Source organism: Salvia hispanica, chromosome 3, assembly GCF_029641045.1.
Source record: "Salvia hispanica isolate PSC_SH4W2 chromosome 3, Shi_PSC_v1, whole genome shotgun sequence".
Taxonomy (NCBI): Eukaryota; Viridiplantae; Streptophyta; class Magnoliopsida; order Lamiales; family Lamiaceae; genus Salvia; species Salvia hispanica.
Window position 1 is genome coordinate 50,928,871 of NC_142694.1, and position 24,166 is coordinate 50,953,036.

A 24,166-nucleotide genomic window follows, 5' to 3' on the forward strand; every position below is an offset into this window, starting at 1 on the left:
TAATCTCGTGCTATGTTGGCATGAGATATTCCCCTCCCAAAATATTACCTCCGTCCTAAAAAAAATAGACACAGTTGTAAATGATATGGATTTTAATATACGATTGGTAGAGTACGAGAGAAGTGAGAAAAAGTAAAAAAGAAATGAAAAAGGTAGTGGAAGTAATGTCAGTGAATTGTGAAGTCCACAATATTAGTGGTGTGTAATTTGTTAATAGTAAATGTTAGTAATGCTTTTTCGTTTCACAATAAAAGTCTACTTTTGTCATTTTAGTCCGTCAGAGTCCACTTTTACTTTTACTGTAATGATTAAGTAGGCTCCACATTCCACTTACATTTCATTATAAAACTAATATACTACTCCCCCGTCCCATAAAAGATGTCACACTTTCCTTTTTAGTTTGTCCCACAAAAGATGTCACATTTTCTTTTTTGGAAAAAGTTCTCTCTCACATGAATATAAAAATTATATATTCTCTCTCCATTTAACACACAAAACAAAACCTCCAAAAATCTCGTGCCGTCCCACAAATGTGACATCTTTTGTGGGACGGAGGGAGGGGTATATAAAAGTGTGACTCATACTCCACTAACTTTTTTAACTTACACTTCTTCAAATTTTTTAACTCTTTGTCAAGTACTCCCTCCGTCCCGGATAATTCGGGTCACTTTGACCGGGCACGAATTTTAAGAATTGTAATGAAAAGTGAGTTGAAAAAGTTAGTGGAATGTGGGTCCTACTTTTATATATTAGTTTTATAATAAAATGTAAGTATGAATGAGTTAAGTGGAATATGGGGTCCACTACTAAAAATGGTAAAAGTGAAGTGAGACAAATTTTGTGGAATAGACCGAAATGGAAAACTAGGACGAATTACCTGGGACGAAAGGAGTAAAAAATAGAGCACATTCATTTATGGAAAGTTTTCAACAAATAATAACCCTACACATCATTCCATTAAAACTACTTCTCACTTACTTTTTCTCTTTCTCTTTTACTTTTTTTCCCTTCGCTCTTACTTTACTAATTTTTTCCATTAAAACCCGTGTCATACACCAATTGTTCTATTTTTTGTGGACGGATGGAGTATTTAACTACTCCCTCCGTTCCATAGTAGTGGAGGCATTTCTTTTCGGCACGGAGATTAAGAAAAAGTTGTGTTAGGTGAGTTAAGTAAATGAAGAATAAAATAAGAAATGAAAAAGGTAGAGAGATGTAGAGAGAATAAAGTAAGAGAGAGTAAAATAGGTGGGAAGAAATGTGTTGACTTTTACCAAAAAAGGAAATGACTCTACTGCTATGGAACATACCCAAAATGGCAAAATTACTCTACTACTATGGAACGGAGGGAGTAATATCTAAATGTTAAACCGAAAGTAGGGCTTGGTTATTTAGATTTCGATTCACTGCCTAATCCATAATGTGAGTAAGCTGATCAGAAGTTAAAGTTGAAGAAGTATATAAGTATATTGTTGAAAAAACAGCACCCTGAGGAAGGACAAAGATTTCTTATCTTTTCTGAGCATAAATATACAGACATGGATGTGGTTATATAATAGACACACACTAGTGGAGTTATAAGCGGTCTAGATCATGCATGTGCGGTCCCATATAAGAAGTGGAGACTTACGCAGAGGGTTTGTCGCAACTTCCCCGAATATTACCACATCCTAATTTACTAGCACTACATATATATACTCAATCAAATTCGAAATCAATTCAAAAAGAAGGCAACACCATCACTCTACTCCTTTCTAACTCTCTACCATTAATGGCAACCAACGACGACCCTTGGATGCAGAAAAAGCTGGAGGCTCCAATGCCGTTGATCGGCATGTACGTCGCTTTCGCCTCCCTAGCCTGCTCCTTGCTAATCTCCGCCGATCTCCTCCACGCCTTCCGCTCCAAGAAGCTCTGGTTCCCCTCCTACTTCTTCTCCCTCAACGCCACCTCCCTCGCCCTCCTCTCCGTCGCTCTCAAGCTCCCCGTGGACCTCACCACCAGCATGACCGCCCTCACCGACCGCCTCGCCAAGATCAGCAGCCTCTCCCTCCTCTCCACCTCCATCGCCAACTTCCTCCCCTCCCTCGGTTCCATGTCCGACTCCGACATTCTCCTCAACGTCACCGCACTCACCATCCTCATCCTCACCGTCGTCGCTGACGTCTGCATCCAGGTCGTGGGGACGCGGTCGTTCCTCCACCACCGCGTCCTCTTCCCTGAAGAGATCCTCGCGCTCAGCCTCATGCTCCTCCTCCTCCTCATTCTCGTCTCCACTTCTATAATGGTACTCACCACTAAGAAATGCCTCGAGGCCAAGTACCACGAGAAGCACACCTTCGCCTCCACCGCCGCCGCCCCAGATTTGGGCGTTGAGAAGCTTAGGAATTTTGTGAACAAGTATTGGGTGATGGCGGAGACTAGCTGCCCTCAGTTTGTCATCGCGCGCTCCTCCTCCTGCGCTGCTGCTGGCGTTATCTGTGTCGCCAACGCGCTTACCCTGGCGCAGGCTATTGTGCGCACAGGGATGGCGCGTCGCAGCCTCAGCCTCACCAATTCCAGCTACGGCTGCTCCACGGAATGGATTCTTCTAGTGCAGACCATCGGGGTTATTTTTGGCACAATCTCCACTTCATTCAGATGGTTCACAGCCGTCCGATTCAGATGCTCTGCCAAAAGCTTAGCGCGCGAGTTCAGAGTCGAGGACTATTGGACTCGGAAGCTTCTAGAAATCCAAGCAAGTCCGATACATCCATTCATCACAAACCACAAATGCAGAAGGTTGGTCTACAACGCTAGAGGATTCGTTGTGAACATCATTCTCAGAGCTCAAATGCTTATTGTTCTGTTCAACAAGCTAGTTTTAGTGATCTCGTGCTGCATACTTGGCTCCGTCATCAATATCTTTCAGCAATTGACTACTGATTCTGGTGCAAGCCGTGATATTTTACAAAACGTGAGGCCGAATTCTCTGCGGCTCGAGGGAGAGGCGGATTTTCCGGACTACATGCTGCAGAGCATCCCCAAACAGATGGATGAAGTTCTAGAAGCGTCTAGAAGGAAGAAGCCTTGTAGGCTAATCGAACTCTTGCGCGGTTCGACCTTCAAAGGCGTGGCTGAACTCGAAAGCCTTGGTGTTCCAAGCATACATGGGAAAGAGCCGAAGAGCTGCTGGTCTCTTGCAGTGGTAACACTCACAAGCATCGCCGTCGCCATCCCTAATGTCGAGAAAAGCAAGGTCGATCAGCTGGTAGAAGACGTAAGAGACGGCCTCTTCTTTGTGAAGATTGTGGAAGAGACCTTTTACAGTGATGAAGAGTGGAAGAATATAAGGAAAGCTGGTGATCTATGGCTGAGAGTCGATTTATTCCGGAAATGGCAAGAAATTGATCTTGCTGATATCTGTTTAAGCAGTCCAAACTCCAAGCACGCGCTGCAGAAGCTAGCGCGTGAGAGCGAGAAGATCGCGTCTGGTTTGAAAACAGACGTGCCGGATTGCCCCATGTTCAACCCTTGGAACTGGAAGCCTCGGATCATAGCGGCCAACGCAATGTACAGGATCAGCAGCACGGTTTTGGAGGGGTACTGTGACGAAGAAAAAGCGATGGGAGATGAGGAAGTGTTTGTTCAGTTGAGTAGAATGATTGCAGACGTTTTAGCCGCGTGTGTGACCAATTTGAGGCGAGTGATTGTGAACAAGTGTCACGTGAAGGCGATTGAGGAGAGAGAGAGGAGCGTGCGGCAGGCTGCTCTTCTGTTGGGGAGAAGTGAAGAGATTCTGGATTTTCTAGCTGATCGCGATCTTCCCGCGGGTTTGAGTGAGCTTTCTGCTCCGTATATTGAGGAATGGCGAGGGGCGATGTTACTGGAGATGGAGATGATGAGTTCGGATGCCATCACGCCATCCTGCATTGGCACAGCGTCTTCGGAAGGGAGAGGGAGTTGCTCTTCCAGTGGAGCTGTCATGTTAATGGAGCATTTGAAGAGAAGTTTTCCACCTAGGAATCTTGAGTTTTAAATGTAGGAGATTATGAGTTGTTGTGATTTGATTATTTTTGTGTAGAAACATGAAGAGACATTATTGGTTCATGTTCAAGGCTTGCAATGGGAATGAATGTACATGAAAATTGATATACATTTATGACTATAACAACAAAATGGTTGTGAGCAATTACTCCTCAATGTTGATGGTTACATGATTTTCATGTGGATTATCCCTGTTTAAGGCTGTCATTCTTCAATATGAGCTTCCTGATGAGGGGCCAAGACGGGAGTTCTCGTGCTGTAGCAGTGCAATGATCTCTTCCGTTTCAGCCAGATATCGTGCTGCTCTGCTCACGCCTCTCTCCCTATACTCAATAGCACTGTGGTGACACTTGATGGTGTGATTGCACGTGACAGATTTGTGAGACACGCAGCCAGTATATCCGCAATCATCACTGATAATGTCTCAAACACTTGCTCATCTGTTTTTACCACCTACATGATTGAGCAGAACTGTTTTGCTCACCCGGTACAATGAGTTGGCTGCGATGACCAGTAAACGCGGTTTTGCAAGAACCTATATTTTGGATCTCTTGAACTCGAGGACTCTTGTTTCTGATTGTTCATGAATTTTTCCTAGAAATATGTAGTTGGATAAAAATATAGATGCAAGCCTCTGGAAGAAAAGTTTAAGTGATCAGAATCAAATATGTATGGGGAAAGAATCATCAAAACATATTAATCGATCCTTAAATATAAACAGTCAAGGGTCTTCCATCCTCCCTTCCATGTTCTAGTACAAATTCAAGTCAATTCATTCATATCCTTATTTATCAGAATAAATAATGTAGGATTCAGCTTTGCTAAAATGAAAATAAGTCCATGATGCCTCTCTAAAATACATATTTTGTAGACTGACCCCTTAAAGTTGCACTGAAAAGCATAGTTTGCCTTGCACCTGGTAGAGACATCTCGACTGCTGAACAATCCTGTGCACTGGGCATTCGAATCCCATGTCGAGCATCCTGTCAGCTTAGTCCAATTCCAAATACTTGACATTTTTAAGGGACACTGAGGTAATGAAGGAAGCTGATGAGCTGCACTTATTTCTTGCTTCAAACAGTAACACCCGACTTTTTCCTACCATTTTAGTGGAGCTCAAAAGAACGTCAAGAGCTAATTGAACGATTTTTTTTCTTATGTTCTTCTCGTCAATTAATAGAGTTATTATCAAGAGCCGTAAGTACTCGACTATGCGGCATATAATTGGAAAAAAAAAACAAGATGGGTATTGGATGTTTATGGTCGATCAAGAGAATTTTGTTTTGTGAAAATAGACGAGTACAATGCTCTGTGTTTGCTTTTGTTCGAGGAAACATGATCGAATGAAGATAGACGTGTTTGTTTTGTTGATCAAGTAATATAAGTACGAACTTGGGCCGATAAAGATCAAAGTCCAAGTATTTACAATTTGAGCGTAATTGCTCAAAGTCCAATTTCTCTCCTTCACCGTGGATTCTGTCATTCTGCCGTTGCAAGCGACTCTTCACAATCTGCAATCATACCAATTCCAACAGTTACAATCAGTATATCCGTTACACCCATCTTCCATAGTCTCCATGACTATGTAACACCCCTATTAGTTTAGTGATGGATCAAATGGTGAAATTAAATTTTAAATTCTAGAAATCAAAAGGTAAACACGAATCACAATTTTATATTGTATATCAACCATCAAGTTATTTACTATCAAAACTATTCATCTATATCACACTATTATTTTGACACAATCCGTTATATTGCTAACTATTTAAGTTGATAACTCTATTAACTTGTCAATACAATGTATTAAAAATGTCAGCACGGTGACATCAAACTATCAACACATTATATTAAAGTTCAATAAAATTATATGTTGACATTTTAATATCATCGTGTTAATATTTTTAATACACTGTATTGATGAGTTAGCAAATTAGCAATTTAAGAAAGTTAGCAATTGATCACACCCCTAGCATCTTATATGTCTTACATCATCAAGATAAATAAACATTTCATGTTTACATAAGATCATATATATGACACCCGCAATTTTTGGGCAATACTCCCTCCGTCCTCCATAATTTGTCACCATTTGACCCGACATGGGTTTTAAGAAATGTAGTAGAAAGAAGGTTGAAAAAGTTGGGGCATGTGGGTCCTATTTATATATATTAGTTTTATAATAAAATGTGAGTGGAAATGAGTTGGTGAAATATGAGGTCCACTACAAAAAATGAAAAAAATGAAAGGTGACAAATTTTCAGGGACGGACGAAAATAGAAATAAATGACAAATTTTCAGGGAGAGGGAGTAATTTTTTTAATGCGATATGGTGATTAAAATGGAACTTCTAAAAATACTTCATTCGTCTCATAAAGGGTAAGTAGACCCCACATTCCACTAACTCACTCTACTCACATTTTATTACTAAACCAATATAAAAAATTGGGTCTCATATTCCACTAATTTTTCAAACCCATTAGGGAGTAATATTTAAACTTCCGCACATCCGTCGATAGCTGACTGAACGAAATAACAATCAAACTAAGAAGGGACAAACTCGGTTATATTAAGATAGAGTGAATGAAATAAATACTCTCTTTGTCCCTATGTAGTAGATGCATTTCTTTTCGGTTACGAGATTTAAGAAAAAATATTTTAAATTAGTTATGTCAAAGGAGAATAAAGTAGAAAGGAAAAGATAGAGAGATGAAGAGAGAGTAAAGTAAGAAAATGTAAAGTACTTTTTGCAAAATAAAAAAGGAAATGAGTGAACTACAGTCAGTGGGACAACCCAAAAAAGATTACAACTTAGCTACAAAGGGATGGAGGGAATATGAAATAAGAAACCACTCAGCTACAGGGGAACGGAGGGAGTACGAAATAAGAAACCTAACGTAGGAGGCATATACCAATCGTCCAATTTTAAACTCACCAAGCTAACCCAGATCACTTAGGAGCTTCTTGGTATGATGGAATGGAAGGGTGGAATTGAATGTGATTCATACTTCTATTCTATTCATTTGCTTGGTGTGATGGAATGAATGAGTGAATGGATAAAAATGCAAAGGAAATCCAAGGAAATTGACATTTTATTCATATCTTCATTCCATTCCACCTTCATTCCATTCCATCATACCAAGCATGCCTTACAATGTCGATATATATAAGCTACTGAGATAAATCAAATCAAAATAACAACCGCCGAGATGTTTGCCCCGTCCCTCTCTTGCCGCTAACCCACCATATCCTCTACAATATCTTTAGGATTTCTTGACCAAACGGTCCGCTGCTCTCCTCGCCTATAGACTCGCCACTCTGTATCAATGAACTACCGCTGCTGATTACTTTTTAACCATAAGTTTTTCATTTTTTTAACATTATTTATCCTCTTTTTTCCCACTTTGGAGTCGAAATGTCCAATATTGACATTTCCATGTAATGCACCTAAGGTAGGTAAATTTTTTCACACTTAAACTACTCACTCACACTTGGATTTGAAATAGGCAAAACAAGTTGGGTGATTATATATAAAGAAAAGTTAAAGAACCCATGCAGTCTATATGAGGACTATTTCTTCTAATTTGATATCCTAAATCCTAATGTATTTAGATGCAGTGGATAATGAACATAATAAACGATTTATTCTGATTGCAACTAGCTTCGATTATATGCATATATATGCATCATTTATAGTCATACTTGTATTATCTAGTACTCCCTCCATTGACCATCAAGGAAAAATAATCTTGCGGCCACTATAATTTCACACATTTTCTCGTTTTGGAATGTTCGCCATAAAGGACTATTTTGTTTCTTTTTTTATTTTTAGTAAGTAGGACTCGTACTCCACTGACTCATTACATATGAATTATGAAATTGATAATTCATCTGTCCCTTTAAAATAGACCATATTTATCATTTTGGGATGTCCTTTAAATATAGATCAATTCTATTTTAAAAAATACTTTTATCTCTCTAATGAGATGTGTCCCATTCTCCACTAAACAATACTCCAATAACTCTCTCTTTCTTTCTCTCACACTTTACCAATTATGCATTAAAATCTATGTCGTTTCAAATATTGCCTATTTATTCAAGGATAGATGGAGTATATAAAAGTGAGATCAACATTCCACGAAATTTTTTTACTCATTTTCTTCATAAATTCAAATAATTTCTTAAAACATTGCCTAGTCAAAGTGTGTCTTTAATCGGCAAATGAAAGTAGTCTCATTTTGCCATTTTGAGATGTCCAAAAAAAATTAATCTCATTCTTAAAAATGAAAAATTTCTCTTTTATACTGTATCCACTTTTTCAACCATCTTTCTTATATTCATATTTTCTCTTTCTCATTTTATTAATTTCTCATTAAAGTTGATGGTCTTAAAATGAGAGTATTTTGTAGTTGAAGGGAGTATTATTTACCATATCCTTAGATTTCCTCAAAATTCAACACGTCAATCCCATAACTGACACCTGGAGCGAGCGTGGCACCTTATGAAGCTACTTAAACCGGGCGCGGTACAAGAAATGAGCAATCAAAACATCTTTGGGCGGTTGGAGAGATGGAGAAGAAGCAAGAAGAGGAAAAGAAGAAAAACTTAGAAGGGCTTCCAGTTGAGACAAGCCCATATACCCAGTACAAAGACTTGGATGAATACAAGAAACAAGGTTATGGCGCCGAGGGCCATCTCCACCCCAATCCTGGCCGTGGAGCCGCCGCATCCACCGACGCTCCGACAGCCACCGCTGATGATCCCAACAAGAAACCCTCCTCCACCGGTACCACGAACAGCCAAGGCTTCCTTTAGTGTTGTTTTGATTTTCTTCTATTTACCAATAATTATGTACCTATGCGTTATTTGTTTTATGAAATAAATTTATAATATGTGTTCCTGTTATTTCACCGGGCCTATACTATTTATATAGAGTATTTTATTGGATGGATTTATTTGGTTGTTGAATTTATTTAACCCATTAAATTGTCTTGAAATTACCCACCCTTTGTATACTTATTACCACATATAGTACTATATTAACTAATCCATTAAATTGAAAGGAATTTATAAATTATTAACACTACTTTGAATGTTGTTATACAAATTGGTTTGTGTTTTAATTTTACAAATCACTACTATACCTATCAAAATGGATATCGGGTATCTGAATATGAAAAAAAGTCGAGTAATTGGATATCCGAAATCCGATTTTTCGGGTCTCGGATCGGGATCGGATATTGAGAATTTTGGATTTTCGGATACTAATAAATAGTGTTTTAATTATAATTTGCATATTCTTACTTATTAACAGACCCAAATTGGAAATATGTCGCTTTGTATAATGATAATAATTTCTAATTACTAATATATTAGTTTTAATTTTTAAAGTTTTAGTTAGGGATGTCAGTGTAGTTCGCAATCCGTGGGCTGGCTCGAATAGCCCGTCAAATTTCTAGAATTAGGGCTGGAAATTTCTAATCTGATTAGCCTGCACCCGATTAACCCGCAACCTGTTAGGGCCAGACCCGAAAATCCGATGGGCTGGCCCGAAAACTCGTTAAAATTTCTACTCCCTTCGTCCCACTTTAGAAGTCCCGGTTTACCATTTTTGGGTGTCCACTTTAGGAGTTCCGGTTGGAATATTCCACAAATGGTATTAGGCCCCACGTTCCACTAACCTTTTTCCACTCACATTTTATTATAAAACTAATATAAAAAAGTATGACCCACATTCCACTATTTTTTTCATCAACTTTCCTTTACATTTCTTAAAACTCGTGTCGAACTCAACCGGGACTCCTAAAGTGGGACGGAGGTGTTGGGACTACCGCAGCGGAAGACACGGAAAATAAACAGGTTATTAACGGATCTGTTTAGGTGAATATGCATTCGATTCCAATTTCATGCAATAAACTAGATCTATAGATAAAATACATCAAATAGACACATAATCATGCTTATTGATGTAGATATTGATTGTTACCTCTTGATCCATCAAAGGATCGACGTTGCTAGCTGCACCACCCGGAGTTCTTTGGTTGATCGACCACGAATCTTCAATTCTATTCCATTGTCCTTGATAATTCATCTGTGTGGACGGATCTTGAATGATCAACAATAGCTTTGGTGAGATCTAGGAAGAACACCACACAAACACAAGATTGTCTTGATCTAATCCTATGAATTAGGATTATACAAGAACAAAAATCAAAACCCTAATCTCTCTTGTGCTATGGCATGAAAATCGAGACCAAGAGAGAGAGGAAAAGCTGGCGACGGCAGCTATGGTTTGTGGAGGAGTTGTGAATTGTGTCAGTCGTGTGCTAGGGTTTCCACATCTCATCACTATTTATAAAGACTTATTGGGCTAGAATGAGGATCCATGGAATGACTTAGATGTTGGGCTCCCCCATTAGATAAATATCTAATTAAATTAAATGACCCATGATTTAATATATTATCAATGGAATATTATTTTGTTCCACTAAAGAATAATATTGCACTCTCATCTAAATCACCAAATTACAAATAACTTGGATCCATTTTATTTTACAATATTTCCCGCGTTTAAGATTATCTTGATCCGTCAATTTAATTCTTTTGTCTGCTACGTGACTTGAATCAATTTAATTCTCCAAAAGGTTTTCTAGTTTGAAGCTTTATTTATTATTCATGGAATAAATTCTAACTGCGCAGATTACTGAATAATTAATTCCTTTTCAAACACCTCTTTGGAGATCACCCCTTATGGATCTAACCATACCACACTGGGCAAGCGAATTCTATGAAATAATATTCCAAATACCTTCATGTTATTCTGTAACACCCGTCACTCGATCGTCCGCCGGCCGAGTAGGCGATATCACGATTCTGGTACCGTAAAGTATGACGATTTAAAATTTTCATTTTCTGAATCATTCAAAACCAAATCTTTAAATCAATAATTACTTTTATAATTACAGCGGAAGTAACTTAACATAATATTTAGTGCTAACATGTCACTACTAACAATTTGAAACATCTATTACTAACTGATCTCAGTGACCCGCCAAAGATGCAGCACTGAGACATACACGAACAAACATCGACTGATACTCTCCATTTCCAACTAACCTGTAGCACACTCAACACTTTAGCCAAATTTTTCTTCAAGTAATAATCATACAACTTAAAATTCTAACAATTCTTATTATTATTTTATTTACCAATTATTACCACCTCTATTATATTATTATCATTTCATTAGTTTCTAACATAATATAGGCAGTATTTCCCCTATAACCATCACATGCCCAGAAATCAACAATGAGTAATATCAATTCAGAACATATCAACAGTCATCATTTTCTATCTCATGGAATTTACTAGATTTATAATCATGTATCACTTCGTAAACCAATAGGATAGAATACAAAGTAAAATGCATATCACCAATTACTATTCATACACTAACACGTATATAGATCACCAATATTTCACATAATCAAACACGTATAGCCACGTATAGCCCCATTAAGTGCTTAGTGACAGACTAGGGTACACGGATCAGATGAGAAACAGAATCAGAATCCAGAATTTGAATCTCAGAATCAGATGCAGACGCGGATTTTGTCCTCAAGAGGACTCCGCACAGACCACCCATTTAGGGTGCAGACAGATAATTAGATATCAGATATCGGACAGAGCAGAACGATCCTCGCTTCGGTTATCCAGAAGACGAGTGATCCCAGATAATGCAGCGCTGCTGTCCTATGGCATCCCAATTGTACCCACAAAATACACTCAAGCACGGGGCGTAAACACAGTCAAATACACTTATTTTCGTATCAATACTTATATCCAACATAACACATACAAACAAATCAGACCGACCTCATCACAGATACGTAGATCATACATCATCAGCATAAATCATTTATCATATTCACCTCAATGCTCATTTCCACATTTATCTACGGTCACAATCGTATTCTTCCCTTTGCATATTTCATTACCAACTCATTCAACAGTTCATCATATTCTCATATTAAACTTCATAAGTCTTTTATCACATAATTACTCATAATTTATAAAGACAATATATCACATAATAATCACATTAAAGCACATAAGAGAATTAGGCCATTTAAGTGCTGAGCATGCTACCTAGACGACTATTTCCAAACCTTTCCATTCGTCGTTTCTTCTTTCGCCGATCTTTTTCCTATCCTTTGCAAATATTTGGATTTAGCTACTTTATAGTATTATAACACACATGAGTTTATAAGGAAAGGATGCCACTACAAACTAAACTCTTTCTTTATCCTAAATATAAAGTAATTCCATGATTCATCATTTAACTTCTAATATATCACCTACACTGGACTGATTTCTCATCAACGCGCTATATTCATTCATAAGGCTTTAGAGGCGAAACTTGATATTTTCAAATACCTCAAGAAGTTGAGTTTACTATTCAACAAGATTCACTCTAAGATTCCTAATAGTTTAGGAGATATTCTCATTTTCCCACTAACTATGAAAATGGGACAGTTTCTGTCAATGTTTTTAAACCAATTATTATAAATACTAATTGAACTCCTAAATTCACCAAACTATTCAGGGCACTACTAGACACATCGATGTTGTTTTAAAAATTATTAAACCACTGTTTTCATTGTCTTAAACATGCTAAACAATTCAGAACAGATCACCCGAAAACAGGGGTTTTAAACCTCTTAAATCAAATTTTGTTTCCATTCACTTTTAATCATCCCATAAACCATAAACTTCACCTAGATCGAACATCTAACTACTAAAACCAGAAACCTAAGTTTTACTTTCAATTTTCATTTTAGAGCTCAATAGTTTTTTTTTTTTTTTTTTAAGATAGATCAAAACATGCAATAATCTATCTAGTAATCACATATTTATCGATAAATCTATAGAATTCATGTCACCATTTTCCTCCATCACAGCCTACCAAAATCCCTCAACCTTTCAATTCAATATTTCATCAACTTTCATACTATAGGATAAGATTAGTAAGAGAAAGTTACCTCATCAATGCTATGAGTACACAATTAAATCGATATCTATTGATCAACCTTGGAAGAAAATGGATATGGAGGTTGGGGAAGAGATGAGCGGCGGTTTTGCCGAATGGAAAAAAAAAATGAGGAGAAACAAATGTAGTTCTAATACATAAAAGTATTTCCTAATATTTAATTATTGAGCTGAAAGTGACCCGGTTACAATTCTTAAAAACCCGTGTCCGGTCAAAGTGACCCAAATTATCCGGGACGGAGGGAGTATCTGTTATTTGTGCCAAATTGATTCCTAAATTCAAATATGGATGAGAATTAGGTGAAACCATAAGTTGATTGCAAATAGTATATGATGCAATAATCTTGTTGAAAGAAATCTCATGCCAGAAAAGAAATCAGATGCAATTTATCTTCTCATAAGACTGCTACCGAAAACTGTCTAACTATGGTTCAAATATTCATCACAATCCATCTACAACAAATCCCTCCATCTCAATACACACACGCTCTTCATCCGATTTCCTGATTGGTGAATCCCCATTCCCGTGCTCCATGAACGCCCTCCATTCATCAATATCGGCTGCATTTTCCGAGCACAAGCCCGGAAGATCACGGTGCTGCAGAATTTCAAGAACCTCTAGCGTCTCCCCTAGAAGTATAGCCGCTTGGCTAGTACATTCCTGCCTCTCCTTCACCACATTTTTGTGACACTTGGAATTTATCACACGTACCAAATTGGTGAGACAAGCAGCTAATATCTCTGAGATAATCACAGACAGCCTCTCAAACAAAGCATCATTAGTCTGATCATCCCCATCGTTGTGGGATATCAAGATCGTCTGGCTCACCCTGTACATTGAGTTAGCAGCTGTCACTTTAGACGGCCAGTTCACCGGGTTCTGCATCAAGAAATTGTCAGTGCTCGCCATGAAATCAACCACAGTCTTCTTCGCTGCATCTGAGAGCTTCTGCAGGATCTCCTTCCCTGTTGTCCCCTTTAGGTTCCCAGTCTTGTTCTCCCATTGGCCGTAAAGCTCGATCCCCAGCCACACCCTGTCTGCTGCATTCCTGATGCTTTTTGGGTCTCTAACTCTGTTGAGTGTTTTCTCAATGAGCCCTACGAGGTATAGGCCTTCCCTGATCCCGCGTATCAGCTTCTTAACCCTGTTGGGGTTTATATTCGGGAGTGCTATGGCTATGCTTCCTAGTGTCACCACAGGCAGAGACCAGCAGTTGGGGGGTTCAAGTGAATGCAGGCTTGGGACTTGATTGCTGTCAAACTCTTTCACTCCATTGAAGTTCCTTGATTTCATAAGAAGATCTATTAGGTTCTTGGGCTTTTGTTTCTCACCTGTTTCAATCAGTACATCAAGCTCATTCAATAGGTTGTTCAAGACCTTCTTAGGCAGCTCCGCCTCGCCTTCAAGCAGCAGAACATAACGGCTGAAATCCAGTTCTGATCCGGCCCTTGACTCGCAGCACCCTTCCATATCGTTTGGTGCTCGGCTCAAATGACTCAAACGGTAGAAACACACAAGGACTGCAGTTCCAAATTTACAAGAAGTTAGTAGGATCACTTTGCTGGCTAAAACAAACAAAATCTGAATCCGGATACAGATATTCAGAAGTAATCCCTTTGCATCATGAACGAGTTTCCTGCACTTAGAGCTGTGAATATGTAAAGGAAGAGACGACTCTCTCCATTCCACCAACCTTGAAATCCAATAGGTCTCAACATAAAGCTCATCCCTTGCCCTCTTCTCCCCCAACGCTGAGAGCTTGAAATGCGCAGCAAACATCCATCTGAACATAGGAGCAACAGCACCAAACGCTGCTCCTACACATTGGGTGTACAATATCCAGTTCATGGACCACGCGTAGTTGGTGTAGGTCCAGCCTGGATCATTGTGAATCAAATGGAGGCGAATATGAGCCTCAATCAGAGTGAGAACCAACAAAGAGCATACCAAGCTTGCAGTGACGGAGATGGATGTTCTGGCCAACACAAACTGGAGGGAGCCTGTCTCCGACATCACCCAATACCTCTTCACCACAATTCTAAGCTCGTCAATGGTGTAATCCCCCCACTCAATAGGCTTACTCGAAACGATCTTCTCCATCTGTTTGTACTCTGCCTCCAAATATCTCTTAGCACTAGGCACCATCAAAGAGAAAGAACACAGAGTCCCAAGCAGAAAAAGCATGAGTACAACTGAAATGATTTCCTCCGCCATGATAGTGTCAACAACGGAAAATCCACGCATCATGAAGATATGAATGCTGACATTTGCAGTCAAAGTAATGACTAAAATAGCTAATGCTGTAAGGTTTACTAACATCTCATAATTATCCACACATCCTAAGGAAGTCATGAAATTGGCCATACAAATCGCCATCAAAACGATGCTGGTGATCACCGCGAGCTTGTCATTAACCCCTCTCATGTCGTTGGTGAGATCGGCAGGCAGCTTGGTGGTGACAGCAAGCATTGTTAAGGAGATGGCGTTGAGAGAGAAATACTTACACGGAAACCAGAGACGCTTGCAGTGTAAGCCGCTGAAGAGATCTGCCGCCATAGACAAACAGCAAACAGCGGAGGCGGCTGCGATGTACATTCCGATCCAAGGCATAGGTTTATTCAGCTCCTCCTGGACTTTGTCCATGTAATCATTGTTGCAGTAGTAATTGCAGGTATTACAATCCATCGACATTTTATTTTAATTTATTAAATAGATGTTTTGGAGATCAAAAATCGGACGCAAAGGTATGAATTTCATGCCTAGGGTTTCTGTCGTCTTCTTCTCTCAGATTCCAGCAATAGACACCACGGCCGATTCTGGTGAGAGAGAAGAAACAATCTGGAGATCTGATGCAGCGTTGGTTGGTAGAAGAAAATTAGAGAGGAAAAACGAGTGCATGCACTCATTTCTATCGTAAAAGTAAATTTGAGAAATTTTATTGATTTGATTTTGGATTGGCATAAAGCAATGGAATGCAATTTAATCCATACTTATTTAACTAAAAGAATTTGTTTAACCATTTCTAATTTGCCCAACTTATCTCTTTACTATATACTCATAATCATTATTAGCCTGTTGATATGTTGATCGATTGTAGCGTTAGAATTTGTCACGTGGCGAAAATGTATGTCATTTAGTAATTATAGTACTAGTTCATTATAAAGGGTATTTAAGTAATGATAAGATTTTCGATAACTATATTTCTGCCAATAAAAAATTTTATTTCATTATTTTAGTAGTATTTATTATAGCAATATTTATTTCGTTCGCAGCAATAGAAATTGCATCGCAACAATCTATAATCAAATAATATTACACCTAAGCTCATTTCATTTACGAAAGTTTCAGGATTGTATGTCCTATTCGTCACAAGTTATATCATCACGAGTTAAGTGTCGATTTTTGTTTATTTTTGGTAGATATGATATTATATTTCCTAAATTAATACTCCCCCCCTATTCTTATTAAATCCTCTCATTTGCCATTTTCGTCCAATCACTATTAATCGCCTCATTTATTTTTATTATATTTGATAAATAGACATAATATTCCACTCAATTTTTATATCCATAATTATTACTATAAAACTATATAGGAGTATTTAAAAGTGAGACGCAAATTCCACTAAGTTTTTCCTCCCACTTTTTCTTAACAAAATAAAAACGTTTCTTAAAATCCGACCAGTAAAAAATGGGACAATTAATGGGAACGGAATTGTATTCACCATGTCACATTAATATTGGGATATTTCTTTTGGGTACGAGATTAAAAGTATACACAATATATACCTGAAAATCAGCCTCATTTTCAACTGCACACCATTTTTTTTTTTTTTGCCACATCAACAGTTTTTATTTCAGCTATAAGACCTGCAATAAGGTCAGCCTCATTTACATTCACAACTCATTTCATCATTTTTTATCATTTGTAATATTTTTCTCTTTTAATTTTTGAATTGCAAAATATTAAGAACATAACATTGATTGAAAACATTATAATCTAATTATATCCGCGCAGAGGTCTTCTCCTGTTGGGATTCTACTATGTTGCATCGTTCCGATCTCATCCCATTGAAAGAGTATGTAACAAAGATATTTTGAGTTGCCCAGGTCATGAAATTTATTGATAGACGACCCGGATTATTATATATTGTACGAATTTGGGTGAGAGCAAACTAAAGAAATGGTTAAATGAGAAGAAATTTTGGATTTATAAATAAAATAAGTATATAAAATTTAATGTTCGGAGCCTTTATCCTAGCAGCATGGAGCTTAGATATTACTGTTTGATGTGCTGAGTTCGAGCTCTCTTGATATCATTTCTAATTTCCTCCTTTATATAAGAGTTTTTTTTTTAAATGGATATAAAATTTAATAAAATATTAATAATAAAAATGATGCGGCTGATTTTTGGCTACAGGAGGCGGTCGCATTTTGCGACCTTATTGTGCATGCTTTAAGATAAAAATATTAAGTGAGTTAAGTAAAAAAAAAAGAATAAATTAGATAAATAATGAGAACATAAAGTATGAGAAAATATAATAAGAAATTTCTAAGTGTGTTAGATTTTGTCAAAAATGCATAACAAGAAATGACTAATGTGCTAGACTTATTACCACGAACCAATCTGAATTAGTATCTAGATAAATAATATATTGAGTTGCTTTTAAAAGATATCACTATTTATCATAAATTAAATAGCTAAATGGGATTATAGATGGATGTAAGTTGTCATTTATGGAGATGAAAGGTACTCCCTCTGTCCATTATTATTTAGCACTAGTTTTTTTTTTTTTTTTGTCTGTCTATATTTGTCACACTTATTTTCAGTAATGGATTCCACATTCCATAAGATCGGTCTCAATTCCATATTATGTTATTTTCCCGCAATAAGGTCGGCCTATTTCCATCCACAACACATTCCACATTTTAGCATTTTGTCATTCTCTTGTTAGAGACTAGGACCAACACTCCGCGGGGTCAACTTGTGCCAAATATTGGCAGATGGAGGGAGTAGAATTCAGTATTGATAATAATGATTTAATGTAGATTAACTAGATTAACTTTTTTTTAAAGATAATCAACAATGGTTCCCTATCTAATCCCTTTGATAACTTGAATCTTCTACTTATCAGTTAGAGAGAAAACGTCTTACCAGGTGAGTTGCGCTTTATTGTCAATTAACCCGATTAATTCTTATGTCATTGCGTGTCTCCTATTGTGTTAGGAAGATTGCTGTTATAGGTTGTGTGTCTCCAATTTTGTTAAGAAGATTCCTATATAGGTTGCGTTTACAAAGCCACGTGTCTAGGGATGTCCTAACACGCATAAGATAAATTTTCTTACTTAAATATTCCATGACATTGCATCTATTAATTGAATGTAGTATTTTAAATACAGTATTTTTATAAATTCCATGGCATGGGGTCGCAGAGTTTTCTATTTTTATATTTAATTTTGTTTTGTTCGTCGTCTAGTCAGTCCGAAAATGAAGTACGCCATCTAATGAAAACTACTCCACCCAAAGTAAGTTTCTCATGCTTGCTAACTGTCTGTGTACAGTTGGGTAAATAAACTCGATTTAGCTTTATGATAAATTGCCTAGTCCCATAGTCTCTAAGAAGAGAGTGAGAAAATTGAGTTGAATGATTAGTTAATTTTTTCAAAAAGTGGGCCATAATCTAATTTAAGTGAATTAATCAAGTCAAACACAGTACTACTGTCTACTAGTACTTTATGAAAAGAAATCAATTCATTTATGCATACGCAGATTTTACGCTGTCTCGGTATTGAAATATGTGCCACACATCCTCACGTGGAATATCATATTCGTAATCGTCGTACATAGCTTAACGTGAATCTTATAGATTGAAGACTCATGAATTTGTCTTGAACTTATTCTTATAAATAAATCTAACAAATAAACAAGATAAACCAAGAAATGGAATAAGAAAAAAGGATAAAATGATAGAGGATGGATTAGTGTTATGATTTAGGTGAAAAACAAGAAAGAAATCCCAAAGACACTTTCACATATAAACACATAATGACTCCACAAACTAGCAACACAAGAACTAGCAAACATACATTTACAATCAACCTTAGTCAGGCAAAAGATCGAATGCAATCCGAAGGAATTTAATAAGTCTTCAAAAGATGAAGAATGTGAACTCTCAAATATGGAGAAATTGTCTCTTACAAATATTCAAAAGCTAATGACAAAAACCTTAGACATGAGTATTTATACTAGAGGTTAAAAGTGCTAAATAAAAGAGGCAAAAGGAGCTCAAAATCTCAACTCGCACAAAACGCCCGGTCGGGCGTTTTTCTCCTTAGAAATGTCTGGGTCGGGCGTTTTCATGGTGAAAACGCTCGGGTTGGGCGTTTTGCTTGTGGACTGCGCGACTTATGTAAAATGATCATAACTTCCTCACCCGGGCTCCGATTGAGGCGTGCAAGGTACTCACACGAAGCTCTTTCGACGATGAAGACAATGGTGGTATGAGGATAGAATTTGGACTTTATATTCATAGGCAAATTCTGGTTTGAGTCAGACCTCCGAATCCGGCTTAGCTCCTTACCATATCACCACCTTCTTTTCGGACCTCAATCTACCCATGGCCCTCGATGTCGTTGCATCCTATGATTCTGAATACCCGGATTCACATCATCCTTTCCTTCTTTTTGAAAGGATTTGTCCTCAAATCTGGTTCTTTGATTCTTCTCTATGACACCCGGATTCACATCATCCCCTCTTTCTTTTGAAGGATTTGTCGTCAAACCCCATCAAGTTCACCTACAAAATCAAGCAAGTCCAAATCAAATATCATAGTATTGTGCAAGAGGTTGATTTCACTTCGGAACCCAAAAGACATTTCACTAACAAAGAGATGGTTCTCACAATCATAATCAACGAATCAACTTGCACCATCACATTCAAAATCGAATTTAGCAATGAGAACAAAGGACACCTACATCTTAAGATCATTTTCTTTAAGCTTACAAGGAATTATACCAAGTAAAGAGTCAATGTTGTCAACATGATGCTCACTTAATTGCGCCAACACTTTGAAGAAGTGGTCATTATTATGAGAAGAATGTGACCAAAAACTATTATGCATAGCATGAAGGGTATGCTCAAAACAAGACATGTGAACCTTGTAAAACACCACATGAATCTTGTAAAACATAACATCAATCAACATAAGGAACTTATCAAAATAAGTCCCTCACAATTGCTCTAACAATTTCAAGACATGAGCACACACATGAGAACAATGCATTATTATGACTTTAATCACAACATAACCCACAAAAGACATGTGAGTGGAAAAGTCCTTCACAAAACGACCATAGAACATCCCGATCCCATTGAAGGGTCTAACCATTTTGCAATTAAAATATAGCAAATACCAAGTTCTAAAGTCATCAACAATTTCAGTTCTCTTGGTCCTACTATTCTCATCCACATATTTTTGAAACTTAAAATTACGAACAAGTGAAGACTTAGACATCTCAGTATGCAAGGAATTCATTTCATCTTTTTTTACCAAGAAAGGGTCATCATATAATGCAAAGATAGATTTGGCACCCAAAAATTCAAGATCATGCCACCACATATCACACCAATTATCAATGTCAAAACTTTCAAGCCACATGGAATTTTTAAAACTAATAACCTTCATATGCTTCATTGAATCTTTAGCACAAGTCAAGGTTAGAATACTTGAACCTTGGGTAAGGAGCGGTTCAACTTGGCCTTGTTCACATGAGTTCATTACCGGTAAGAAGTTACTCGGTGCCTCCTCAACTCGGGGTTCACATTCCAAACCTTTCACTTTCTGCATCACAAAGTCATCAAAGATGAAAGACAAGTCGAAAGAGTTAGTGAAATAAGTGTCACTCTTCTCACTATGGGCAAAAAGGATAGGGTGATTTAGAGCACTCCCATGGGTGATCTTAGAATCTAACAAGCAACCTTTTTTTCTCACATGCTTGTGGTTTCTCTCTCTTAAAAGCTTTGATTCACACTCACCCCACCACTCTCTCTTGGCTTTTGCGTCTCACATTTTTGCCTTTTCTCACACTCTATTGGCTTTTGAAGCATGCTCTCCCTCTCTAGCTTTTCCTCTTTTTCTCGATTCTCTCTCAAGTGCTTATTTCCATTAGCAACCTCATGTAGCTTTGGTTTGGTATTCAAGATGTGAAGGGCATTCAATGGCCCACATTCTTCCTCGGCTTCAACTATGCTAGACACGCCATCATTGAAAGTTGGGCGTGCATCTTCTTCATGTATGGCTGTGGACTTGTTTTCATGCTCACATTGCTCTTCATCATCATTGGCAACAAAATCCACCCTATGCTTGGCACGCTCTTTAATAATGTGGTTAACATTGTCACACTCACTTTGAATCAAGCTCTTTGAAGTAGGGAAATTGGATGACAACCACGACGAAACCTTCGTGTGATAGCTAAGATGAGATAGGTCCACCTTCTTTGGTGGGATGCTTCTTCGACTTGTGTCACCACCACCATGTCGAGTTGAGCTCTTTCATTGTTTACTTGAGACTTCCTCTCCCATTAACCACTCATGCACTTTACATTGATCATGATCCTTCATCCTCCTAGAGTGAGACTCTCCATGAAACTTTGTAACTTGTTCCCTTCTACTTCCTCTATCAAGTCCATAATCATGGTACCTTGACTTGTAGCGGATTTATCATGTCTCTATCGGTCACTAGGTGCTACGGAATGGTTACGCCTAACTCGATCTCTAAGGAGAGCTATATCCTCATGGAATGCAGTAAAACCCTGTTGCATAGAATTTATGTTTCTCCGCACCTCGTGCATCTCCTTCATGATTGAGGAAAGCATCTCTTTGAGGGTGTCGTCGGATGTGGACGCGATGTTGTCCCCATCCTCCCTTCTAGGAGAATTGTGCCTAGAATTCCTCGTATGTGGTGGCATTTTTGGGTAGGGATGTCAATGTAGCCCGCAACCCGTGGGCTGGCCCGAATAGCCCGCCAAATTTATAGGGTTAGGGCTGAAAATTTCTAGCCTGATACAACCCGATTAGCCCGCACCTGATTAATCTGCAACCCGTCAGGGCCAGACCCGAAAACTCAATGGGCTGGCCCGAAAACCCGATTACATTTTTATCGTTCTATTTGTTTGATTCTAATTCGACACTTCATTGGTTATTTTATAATTTAGATTACTAAAAAAATAACTTTCAATTTTATATTAAATATATAAATTATATATTAAATTTTTATTAACATAATAATAATAGATACATAAAATAGAAACTTCAAATTCACTAAAAAATATATTTAAATTTCTAAAACATGCTTTAAAATTTCTTGATGTTTTTATTTTATTTTGCATAAATCTCAAATATTAGTATTTGATCATGTTTATGTTTGAGTTTAAGCATATATCTCAAATTTATTATAATTAAATATTTTACATTTTATAAATATAACTAATTTTCACCATTATTTATTAGATTGAACACATGTTAATTTTATCGGTAACAACCTGATTAGCCCGCTAGGCTAGCCCGAAACCCGAGCTTTTAGGGTTAAGGTTGAACTTTTATAACCCGAAAAAATCACAGCTCGACTAGCCCGTACCAGATTGACCCGCAACCCGAATAGGGTTGGCCCGAAACCCGGTGGGCTGGCCCGATTGACATCCCTATTTTTGGGTACCTACAAAGAAGATAAAAAGGACTAGGGACACGACCCTTTTGTTAGTAACACAAACAACGCACACCCCCAAGAATGGGGATTTAACTGAGGAGCTCACTTCCCAACCCACAAAGTATGTCCCCAATTCCCCAAACTCACACCCAGTGTCTCTCGGAAGGCTTAGAGATTTAGTGGCTAGATACTCTTCCTCACTTGCTCTAGATGATGTAATCCCAAGGGTTGCACAAATAGCACAAACAAGATACACAACTAGGCAAATGAAAACTAGTGCAAGAAGCCACAAGATTAGTGAAAGTAGGGTGCAAGGCCAAAGGGACAAAACAACAAACAATTTGTGTGCACAATTTCACTAAACAACAATATACCCAACAAATGATTGAATTTCGGCCTATAACTTTGTAACATTCACATAAACATACCCAACAACACATATGCAAGTTCATAGCTAATGTCTATGGATAGATTTTGAGATATTATTATTTTAATTTTTTTTGCTTACAAGAACAAGAACCAATAGCTCTTGATACCAAATAATGTGAATCTTATAGATTGAAGACTCATGAATTTGCCCCAGACTTATTCTTGTAAATAAATCCAACAAATAAACAAGATAAACCAAGGAATGGAACAAGAAAAAGGGATAAAAGGATAGAGGATGGATTAGTGTTATGATTTAGGTGAAGAACAAGAAAGAAATCCCAAAGACACTTTCACATATAAACACCTAATGGCTCCACAAACTAGAAACACAAGAACTAGCAAGCATACCTTTACAATCAACTTTAGTCAGACAAAAGATCGAATGCAATCAGAAGAAATTTAATAAGTCTTCAAAAGATGAAGAAGGTGAGCTCTCAAATATGGAGAAATTGTCTCTTACAAATATTCAAAAGCTAATGACAAAAACCCTAGACATGAGTATTTATACTAGAGGTTAAAAGTGCTAAATAAAAGAGGCAAAAGGAGCTCAAAATCGCAACTTGCACAAAACGCCCGGTCGGGCGTTTTTCTCCTTAGATATGTCCGGGTCGGGCGTCTTTCTCAGCAATCCATGAAAACGCCCGGGTCGGGCGTTTTGCTTGTGGACTGCGCGACTTATGTAAAACGATCATAACTTTCTCATCCGGGCTCCGATTGAGGCGTGCAAGGTACTCACGCGATGCTCTTTCGACTATGAAGACAATGGTGGTATGAGGAGAGCATTTGGACTTTATCTTCAAAGGAAAATTCTGGTTTGAGTCAGACCTCCGAATCCGACTTGGCTCCTTACCATATCTCCACCTTCTTTTCGGACCCCAACCTACCCATGGCCTTCGATGTCGTTGCATCCTATGATTGTGAATACCCGGATTCACATCATAGCTTACTCCTTCTCATGT

The 24,166-nt window shown here is 37.8% G+C and overlaps 3 protein-coding genes and 1 pseudogene across 3 annotated transcripts; 2 read left to right on the plus strand and 2 right to left on the minus strand.

The window, feature by feature from the left end:
* Nucleotides 1-1,771: 1,771 nt before the first annotated feature.
* On the plus strand, nt 1,772-4,018 carry LOC125210305 (uncharacterized). Its single transcript, XM_048109862.2, has one exon. The coding sequence runs from the start codon at nt 1,772-1,774 to the stop codon at nt 4,016-4,018; it is 2,247 nt and encodes a 748-aa protein (XP_047965819.2).
* A 4,532-nt stretch (nt 4,019-8,550) lies between these two features.
* Nucleotides 8,551-8,931, plus strand: LOC148931039 (uncharacterized). The gene has a single exon (XM_089066298.1). It carries the CDS (start codon nt 8,596-8,598, stop codon nt 8,839-8,841), a length of 246 nt encoding a protein of 81 aa, XP_088922424.1. The 5' UTR covers nt 8,551-8,595; the 3' UTR covers nt 8,842-8,931.
* A 4,526-nt stretch (nt 8,932-13,457) lies between these two features.
* On the minus strand, nt 13,458-15,955 carry LOC125210307 (uncharacterized). Its single transcript, XM_048109865.2, has one exon. The coding sequence runs from the start codon at nt 15,764-15,766 to the stop codon at nt 13,517-13,519; it is 2,250 nt and encodes a 749-aa protein (XP_047965822.2). The 5' UTR covers nt 15,767-15,955; the 3' UTR covers nt 13,458-13,516.
* A 3,704-nt stretch (nt 15,956-19,659) lies between these two features.
* Nucleotides 19,660-22,041, minus strand: LOC148931040 (uncharacterized; annotated as a pseudogene).
* Nucleotides 22,042-24,166: the final 2,125 nt, after the last annotated feature.

Bases quoted from the DNA above. Each gene is read 5' to 3' on its own strand.
- LOC125210307 (XM_048109865.2), bottom strand. From the start codon at position 15,766: ATGTCGATGGATTGTAATACCTGCAATTACTACTGCAACAATGATTAC.
- LOC148931039 (XM_089066298.1), top strand. From the start codon at position 8,596: ATGGAGAAGAAGCAAGAAGAGGAAAAGAAGAAAAACTTAGAAGGGCTT.
- LOC125210305 (XM_048109862.2), top strand. From the start codon at position 1,772: ATGGCAACCAACGACGACCCTTGGATGCAGAAAAAGCTGGAGGCTCCA.